At 37.4% G+C, this 10,129-nt stretch overlaps 1 protein-coding gene across 2 annotated transcripts in view; it reads right to left on the reverse strand.

The window, feature by feature from the left end:
- Positions 1-1,525: 1,525 nt before the first annotated feature.
- Positions 1,526-10,129, reverse strand: part of FBXO28 (F-box protein 28) — a 36,199-nt gene continuing 27,595 nt past the window's right edge. Inside the window, exons 4-5 of one of the 2 annotated variants that reach the window (XM_012644065.1) lie at positions 8,245-8,440; positions 1,526-5,263 (exon numbers count right to left, since the gene is read on the reverse strand). In XM_012644065.1, the coding sequence (XP_012499519.1) occupies positions 4,869-5,263; positions 8,245-8,440 (591 nt within the window). In that variant the 3' untranslated portion in view covers positions 1,526-4,868. The remainder of the gene's footprint in view (positions 5,264-8,244; positions 8,441-10,129) is intronic. The other variant, XM_012644066.1, reaches the window with a different exon arrangement.

The raw sequence follows: 10,129 nt of genomic DNA on the forward strand, positions 1-10,129 counted from the left end.
CTACTTTTGTACTGACCAGCAGCATATATTATAGTAAGGTGATTTTAGACCTGTTAGTGGCCTCAGACCACAGCTACTGCTAGGATTGCCTCTTAGTTAAGGTTACAGGTTCTAGAAGCCTTAAAACATTGTGTACCTGCACACCTAGCGTGAATCCACTGCCAAAAACCCTTAAAAGTTGCTTCCCGCAAGCCCAGCTTTTTCTTGATGTTGGGCTCCTTCTCCATGCTGCTCTCTTAGCATTAGTGATTCTGGCACTGACTGCATCTAGTGGATGTATGGAATGATCATCCTTACGTGAAGTTTAGAGTTTCACTGTCCCCGGCTTTTTTAGGAGTTGGTGCAGTAGGAAGTTCATGAACTTCAGAGGCAGGTAGGTCTGAGTCAAATCCCACTTAAGTCACTTACATGTATAACACTGTGGACAGGTTACCTGGCCTGAGTTCAACTTCCTCCAAGGAGGGTAAATTCTGACTTACAGGGTGGCTGTGAGGACCACAACATGTGTAAAACACACAGTAAGTACAGTGCTGCAGAAGACAGTAGCTATTAATATGGTATGTTGGCAACAGAGCTCCATATTCTTTTGTGCATGAAATACAAAGAAAACAAGTAGCACTGGTAACAACACATTTATTTACGTACCCTGTTGTGTGACCGGGAGGTGATTTTCACTTTCCAATGATTGATTAGGTTATAACAATTAAAATTCCAGAAGGTAAACTAATAATTTATCATTGCTCATAAGCATAGGTAAACAGACATGGTACCACATAAAGGAATTTTAAACACTTCTAACCTTTTGGTTAGCTTTGAATATGGACCGGTATACTTTGGCAATGGACCTACTAGATTACCAATATGGTTCTAAATCTCACAGTTCTCTTCAGACACAATAGAAAAAATTTGGATTTTTGAACTTCAGAAATTTAACCAAGATTCTTAGGAATTTGCAAAAAGAACACTACTTAAATCTGTCATATTTATCACCAATACAACTATATTGCTATTGAAATTAAAACCACAGTAGGCAGCAATTGCTAGTCTCATTTTATAGATTAATTTAGTATTTTTTGAAAATAATTCACCTCATATGGCAGGCTATAGAAGTTTAAAATAGTTTTAACTTAACCTTTTGTATACTAAAGCAATTCAGATAGATCCCAAATCAAAGAATTGGACAGCATATCAAATTGGGCTTCTTGTTAGAATCAGCCATTTCCAAGAGACTGTATCATACAGGACGTTTCCTTTCTGAATGCTTTTTATTCCTGGCTTCAAATCTTACAGCATATATTTGTAGAGGATTTGGTAAGTGTAATAAATGGGTACTCATTGCTAGAGCAGGATGTAAGAATGTGCTGATCACCAAGTATGAGATTTACATTACATTAAATAAAAGTCATATGCTGTTGGAAATAGATAGGGAGTTCCCAGATCCTAGAAAATATTATGGCTAAGGAAATAGAGAACTCAAAAAAGGAATCCACCTCCAAGAAACTAATTCAGTATAGTAAAATAGAATTAAGTGCCCTGTCTTAAGAAAAAGTTTATTAATAATAAGGAACAACTGGGACATCACACGTTGTTTCTTTGGAGATTAAAGTGCAGGCTATGAAATGGCATATAAAATAATGCATAAAATAGTGCAATCCTAAGGTGCCATTATTTTTATTACACATAGCCTATTTTTATATGTCCATTTTCTCTCAAAAATCCAGCTGTAGTGACACCTTTTAGCTTATTTATTTAGGCATTACTTATACTCTGTTTTACCCACCTTTGGGGCTACATAGAATATTTTAACATTTTAACACGTAGAATAATAGCGCATACAACTTGAAACTATTCAATAGAGATTAAGGCAAACCCCTATAAGGTTCAGTACTCCAGAAAACACGTTTTACAAAAAAAGTTGCTTCCAAAACCAGTGGCTTTAGATTTGATGGCACCCCAATAGTCTTTAAAACAGTATAATATTCTGAATACATTTGTGTTTGCCCCATTATTTCCAGGCTCTGTATATCAAAAGAGGAGTTTCAAAAACAGGCTCTATAACCTCAGAATATGTGAAAACCAAGCAAGCCAAGTCCAAGTGAGAGATAAGCAGAGGATCCGCTTGAGGTTGGGTGTGGGGCCAGTCCTCTCCATTTGTTATACATGCTTTTTCACATTTTTATCCATGTGTGTAGTGTTGTACCACAATAAATTTATATGTGGGAATGACCCATTAAAATAGAGAAGTCTTCTCTGAAAAACAGCCAAGGAAGACAATGGGAATACTTTAAGAAATTTGCATTAGGACAACACAATATTAACACACGGCATTTAAATAACATGTAAAATGCAGGGCAGGATGGCTCTCAGGAGATTTACAGTTTTCCTGTTAATGTACGTCAGTTTTAGCTGATCAAAATAATTTGTGATTTGTTAAGCCTTAAATACCATTATGCTATCCATTAGCAAGCAACACAGCTCTCGAATAACTGTCCTAATAAATGAAGACAATACCCTAACGTGTTTTAGTTAGTCTAAGATTTAAGACTTGAACAACTGAACTGCAATGCTTTATTCTCCTACTATATGGAACATTCATGTATTAACACGTGCAACTTATTAGCTTCATGGACAGGTGATGACAAGCGTATGCTGTAAAAATTTGGATTTTGGAACAGAGTATCTACCTTCTAATAGTGTGACTGCTTATTTTTGAAAGCCAGATACTCATGTTAACTAATGGAAGACTATACATACATCTAGGATATCTAGATGTAGTTTAAAAAGAAATTCAGGAAACCTAATAATTCATTAACAACTATTAAAGAAATAATCTGAGGCTATATCCCTTTGATGCCTAAGGATCATAGTTTGTAAACCTGTAAATACAGACTTTTATACTTTTAAAAAAAAGTCTTCCTATTACCAGAAAAGCAGACTATTAAAGGCCATGGGTATTCTAGTAGGCCTCCTCCAAAGTTATGATAATATGGCTAAATCCTATGATTAAAAAAATGAGAACTGCTGAGAAAATGAGTTCCAGACGGGGACTTTTACGGATGACCTTGGCTGACAAATGTTTTTTGGAAATTGTTTTATTTTAAAATTACCTTCCCAACAAACCATGAAACACTTGGATGTTACTTTATGGTTTTTCATTGAAAACATACTACATTGTAAATGAAATTTCAAAGTTAGACATAGAATTGATCAAAACCTAAGGACAATATTATATAAGGACAATAATTAAAAATGGATAAAGTTTCATTTGGTGAGGTTAATCTAAAGGATGCATAACCATGTCATGTTGGACGGATAAAAAAGGTGATAACTTTGTGCTTTTATTTGACTAAGGTACTTACCAAAACCTTAGGTTTTACACAGGTGTTAAACTCCCACCTAGAAAGGGATAATTTTCTATAGTATATCTAAATTTGCTTTAAATAACTGAAGCCCATGGCAACAGTTGTTTAAAAGAACTTAACATTCAAATAACTACATAATTTAGTACATTAAAATAAAACCAGGACAGTGATAGTTAAATGTCTCAAAAAATATACAGCTGGGGAAAGTAACCACTGTACACAATTTGGAGGTTGTTAAAGTGACCACTCAGAAGGCTGAACAGTGCAAGACATGCTTTTCCAGTTACAAGCTCAAAACAGGAGTGCAAATGAAATTAAAGCTTTTGTTTAAAGTTGTAGGATAAGAAAACCTTGAAATTAATATTAAAAAGCTTTCTTCAGGTCATCCCCCAGAAATGAAATAATCAAAATGCTTTTTTCATGTACGATTTTCTTCAATGAACTTTTCCTTCAATGGCAAAACTACATCCTGTAAGTCGGGTCCCCTACTCACGTGATCAACGAGCACACACGGTGGTAAGTGACGCACAGTACTAGCTCCCGGAGGTCCACTATTGATAAAAAGAGCCTTGGAATTTGGGGTTCTGCCTTAGCCAGTGTACCTGAACCCTACAGAGAATAGATAAAGCAATGGGCTTTAAAGAGTCTCTTGTTCCTATAAAACTGGAGGACAAAGGGACTAACAATTCCTCCTCTAGAGGCAAGCTGTTGCGGTGGAAGATGTTAAGCGCTTAAATAAACTAAGATGCTGCTGTAAAAAGTGGAGAAGTATAGAGGTTCAAGATCAATACCAGTGCAAGAGCTTTTTAAGTGAGTTGACTAGGCAACACATGCATCCATCCATGCAAATGTAGGACATGGCCCCAAAAGAGAATTGAAAACATGTATTTAACAACTGGATAAGTGCCTTGCCAGTAGTTTATAAAAATATATAGTCAATACTGTAGAGGCTCCTTCTACAGTCAGTACTATGGAAGTCCGTTTTAGTTACCCATTACTTCAATACCAAAAAGCATTAATTACTCTTCAGACATTCCAGACAAGGTCACTTGTAACAAAAAGACAATGTTAAAAAAAAAAAAAACAAAAAAACAAGATAGTGTCCATTTAAAAAGTAGATCTTTTCTTTCAAGTGAACAGGACATTTTCCGCATTAAACTTAATTTCTAGTCTGTCAAGACTGGGTTTAAGATCCTTACGTAATGTGCATATATGCAGAAACAAATTAACTTACTTTAAACATTATCTGCACAGAAAAAAGTTAACTCCTCAAAACATGATAGACCAGGTCTGGTTAGTACAAATCTATTGCAAAGCAAAAAGATCCTGTGCATCAGTTCAACCAGGAGAAGCAGGAAAAGACTGTCCCAATGGTAAGAGTTCAAGTTGTGTTCTGAAAGAATAGAAGCCTTAGGGGACACCATGTTGCTCACAGTATCCTGATACGTGGTAACTGCTTAAGCCACTAAGCCATGTCTTCCTCTGGAGCTAGGACCACATTCCAATTTACTTTCTATTCCGAAGACGTTTAGATTTCCTAAGAGAGTCTATGGCTTCTACGGCCTTTTTTCGTTTCCGAGGAGACTCCTCATTCTGTCCAGACGCTGAGGAGTTCCCCACTGTACTTTCCATTACTTCTCGTAGTTTGCGTTCCAGCTCTGCCAACCGTGCATTCTGTTCACCTATGATCTGGGTCTGTTCTAGCAGTTTCTGATCTTGGTCTTGAAGCTGTTTCTGCTGTTCTTGCACTTTGGTGCGAAGCTCAGAAATTTCACGCCTGAGAACAGTCACGCCAGCACCATTTGTTTTAACCTGCTGCTGGAGTTTGGTAACCTCTTGTCTTGAAGGGTTTTGCTTGGAGAAGAGCTGCATTGTTGTTAGGGCTGCAGATGGTCCTGGAACTGTGGAGAAATAGTTTAAAAGGGTCAATCACTTAAAATGTTTCCCTACCAATAATACCTAAACTTATTTTAAAATGGAATATGCTTATAATATCAACTTTTGATAATTTCTTCTTTGCAATCCACTTGGTCTAATGGGTTAATCAGACACACTGTTTTAACTATTAATGAGTTTGAATTCTGATTCTCCTGCTCCATGTGGAGAATGCCAGAAAATGAAGAAGTACATAATGGCATAAACTTGGATTTAAAATATTATAGAACATTTTTAGGACCTTGTAAGAATACAAATAGTAAAATTAGAATTATTTTCTATCTTATTCACATAAATAAACATAAACATTCAAGTTAAAAGTATAGACCTATAGGTTAAGCATCCCTAATCCAAAAAATGTGAAATCCGAAATGCTCCGAAATGCAAGACTTTTTGAGTGCTGATGTGATGCACAAGGGAAATGTTCACTGGAGCATTTTGGATTTTTGAATTAGTGACGCTCAACTAGCAACTGTGATGCAAATATTCCAAAATCTAAAAAATCTGAAATTGGGCCAGGCGCGGTGGCTCACACCTGTAATCCTAGCACTCTGGGAGGCCGAGGCGGGTGGATTGTTTGAGCTCAGGAGTTCGAGACCAGCCTGAGCAAGAGTGAGACCCCGTCTCTACCAAAAATAGAAAGAAATTAATTGGACAGCTAAAAATACATAGAAAAAATTAGCTGGGCATGGTTGCGCATGCCTATAGTCCCAGCTACTTGGGAGGCTGAGGCAGTAGGATTGCTTGAGCCCAGGAGTCTGAGGTTGCTGTGAGCTAGGCTGACGCCATGGCACTCACTCTAGCCAGGGCAACAAAGTGAGACTCTGTCTCAAAAAAAAAATAAATAAATAAATAAAAAATCTGAAATTGGAAACACTTCTGCTCCCAAGAATTTCCGATAAAGAATACTCAACCTGTATCATGTTCTTAAGTTTACTTTGCACTTAATTATATAGGCAAAGGCTTCAACTTTAGCCAAACAGTAGGAGACTCTATCAAAGAGTGGGTTGCATCACACATTATGAAGAATTTCTGACATGGTGCAGTAAGGCTTTGGACCTGTTCTCTTTTAGGAATAATCAAAATGTAACATGGGCATAAAAATCACCATTTAAAACTAGGAACCTATCTTTTTTTTTTTTAACCTTATCTATTGAAGGTTTTCTAAAGGAACCAGATGGATACATTCATACCCTAAACCCATCATGCTAATTTTCTCCTTGCATATCTAAATAATTATATTTTCTTTGACTGACACATTCTTTCTTCCCTCTCTGCGTATCCTTACCCAACTTCTACTCGCACACCAACGCTCATATGAAGATGAGCCACAGTGATATTATCTACTTTAAGATTTTGTCTTGGCTACTCATCTGGCATTTAGTTGGACACTGCCTTAAAACATTTCTCTTTCCTATGATAATTTAACTCTGAGTCTGGATATGTCTTACCTTTTGAAACAGTAAGATCCTTGAAAGCAGACACCACGTATTACACTTCTTTTTAGTCTCCACAAGACACAGCGCAGTGCTGTGCGCATAATAGGTACTCAATAAATAATAGATACATTAACACTGAGATGTGTAGGCTTTATTATTAAACTACAGAGAGCCACTCAGTTGCCCCACTGAGTATTACAGGGAGTTAACTAATCTGAACAAAACAAGAACTTTTACTAAATATTTCTTCCTAACTTAAAGTAAAAGTTGAGCCACTAAATAATTTAGTCTTTTAGCAGGATAAGGGCTGAAATCTCTAAGCTCTTTTGCGAAATAGCTACCACAGATGAAGTCTTGTCTTTTAAAGCAGCATTAAGACACTGAATTCACTGAATAGTTCCATGAAAAAATTTTTTGGGTTCTATCTATTTGTTTTTAGAAAATGAATTAACTCATCAGAAACATAAACAAAACATACAGATGGATGGTCCCCAGCTTAAAATGGTTTGACTTAGGATATTTTTGACTTTACAATGTTACAAAAGTGATATGCATTCAGTAGAAACTGTACATTGAGTACCCATACAACCATTCTGTTTTGCACTTTCAGCAATAAATTACATGAGACAGTCAATGCTTTATTATAAAACAGGCTTTCTGTTAGATGATTTTGCCCAACTGCAGGCTAAAGTAAGTGTTCTGAGCACGTTTAAGGTAGGCCAGGCTAAGCTATGATGTTCAGTAGCTTAGGTGCATTAAATGCATTTTTGATTTATGATATTTTCTTTCTTTTTTTTTTTGAGACAGAGTCTCGCTCTGTTGCCCGGGCTAGAGTGCTGTGGCATCAGCCTAGCTCACAGCAACCTCAAACTCCTAGACTCAAGTGATCCTCCTGACTCAGCCTCCCGAGTAGCTGGAACTACAGGCACACGCCACCATGCCTGGCTAATTTTTTCTGTAATTTTTAGTTGTCCAGCTAATTTCTTTCTATTTTTTTTAGTAGAGATGGGGTCTCGTTCTTGCTCAGGCTGGTCTTGAACTCCTGAGCTCAAACGATCCACCTCCCTCAGCCTCCCAGAGTGCTAGGATTACAAGCATGAGCCACCGCGCCCGGCCTGATTTATGATATTTTCAACTAACAATGGGCTTATCTGAATGTCATCCCATTGTTAGTCAAGGAGCATCTATATATAAATTTTCACTCAGCAATTCTACTTCTAACAAATTTTTTGTAAGTGAATACTTGTGGATATGTGCAAAGATTTAGCCATAAGATTGTTCAGATTCTTCTTCAGAGTATAGGTTAACTATGGTAAAACTAGAAACAACAAATGTTCCTAACAGTTCTAATCTATAATCCATTCTGTCATTAAGTGATGTCGCAAATAAATATTTATTGACACAGAGAAGTTCGAGATATATGGTTAAGTGGGGAAAAAAAAGGAAGCAAGTTATGAAACTATGTACAGACATTATTATAAAGTGACTATATTATAAACAAGAGATACCTGGAGGAGAGCCCATGAGTCTTCCAGACACATCTGATCCAGGTAATTTCCTCTTTAGAATTGGAACAATCTTTTCATCAAAGTATTCCATTGCCATGGAAGAAATATCCCTTAATTCTTGAAGTACTTCATGAGCTCGTTGAGGGGCTCTGGTAGAATTGACATATCTCAACACACGATAAATCTCATCGATCACCTAAAATAATCAATTCTCATTAGCACTTTAGATTTTTTTTGAAAAAGAAAATACCTAAATATAGGAAGTGACTGCTTGTTCTGCAATTTCTGTAAAGACCTATGGGGTGATTTAACCAATGTACTGGCCATTGATAAAATTATCATCTGTAACACGTGGCTTCTGGACTTGTTACAATACTTCATACTTACATTTATTAAGCATCTCTTATGTAGCAGGTATTGTGCTAAGGCTAAGAAATCAGGATGTATAAAATATAGCTCCTGCCCTAAAAGAAATCACAATGTAACTGGGGAGATACATGTGTACACAACTGATATTAATACAAAGAGAGATATACAAATTGCTAAAGAAACTAGAGGACTAAATTAAGAAATTAAATTCTGTTACGGGAGCCGGGGTAGGAATTGGAGATTATCCAAACCCAACCCAATCATGATTTTTTTATTTTTTATTTTTTTGAGACAGAGTCTCACTCTGTTGCCCGGGCTAGAGTGCTGTGGCGTCAGCCTAGCTCACAGCAACCTCAAACTCCAGGGCTCAAGCAATCCTGCCTCAGCCTCCCAAGTACCTGGGGAGTAGCTGGGATTACAGGCACATGCCAACAGGCCCAGCTAATTTTTCTGTTTTTTGTAGACATGGGGTCTCGCTCTTGCTCGGGCTGGTCTTAAACTCCTGAGCTCAAGGGATCCTCCTACCTCAGCCTCCCAGAGTGCTAGGATTACAGGCGTGAGCTACCACACCCGCACCTGGCCCTTTTTTCATTTTTCTATTTCTCAGAATGGCTGGTTGCCCAGTGTTCACATGTAGTTGTGTCTCTGTATGTGTGAACTGCTGATACTGACACGAGCTTACTGTAAAAAAGTGCAACTTCCATATGTCAGACAGAAGATTCAAGAAACATACAGGAGTAAGCCAATAATCTATAACATCTTAGTTCTGAAAGAACATGAATGGAATATCAATGTGGTGGTCAGGGTTGGCAAACTGTGGCTCTATTTGGCCTGTGCCTATTTGTGTAAATAAAGTTTTACTGGAACATAGGCATACCCGTTTATTTATTACATGCGGTCCCTGGCTGTTTCTTAGAGTTGAAAAGTTGTGACAGAGACCATATGACCCATAAGCCAAAAATATTTCCTATCTTGCCTTTTACCATAGAAGTTCACTGATCCTTGCCCTAGATAATAGTGGCAAACTCCCAATCACTCTGAATTCTTTACACAGATTTTCCTTAATGTCCTCATTATCAATGCAGTCTTCCTGTCAAGAGACCCCATTTTAACTCCTCCAGTGAATGAGCCTTTGATTTTCACTGAGTAGCAGGGCAATGATCTAGCTCGTTTGCAGTTGGAGAGGGGACCTGTAGGTTTAAATCATTCTTAAACACACACTCTCAACCAACCCTCCTGTTTTCAGTCCCACTTTCACAGGTGCCTGGAGCTTTCAGTTGTGTAGACTGGGTTACTTCTTGGCTTTCCCCGCTGTCAGTTTAGAATTTAACTTTCTCAGTTCTGTTAAATCAGTTACCATTTGTTCCTCTACTTTCCAGCTTACCAAATTTTATTGCTGTTGTCTCCTCTCCTGATCTCATCAGTCATGTGGGTTTCTTTCTTTTCCTTTTTAAAATGAGCTCATTTCGCCCAGGAGTTTGAGGTTGCTGTGAGCTAGGCTAATGCCACGGCACTC

This window comes from Propithecus coquereli, unplaced genomic scaffold, assembly GCF_000956105.1.
Source record: "Propithecus coquereli isolate 6110/MARCELLA unplaced genomic scaffold, Pcoq_1.0 Scaffold205, whole genome shotgun sequence".
Classification (NCBI taxonomy): Eukaryota; Metazoa; Chordata; class Mammalia; order Primates; family Indriidae; genus Propithecus; species Propithecus coquereli.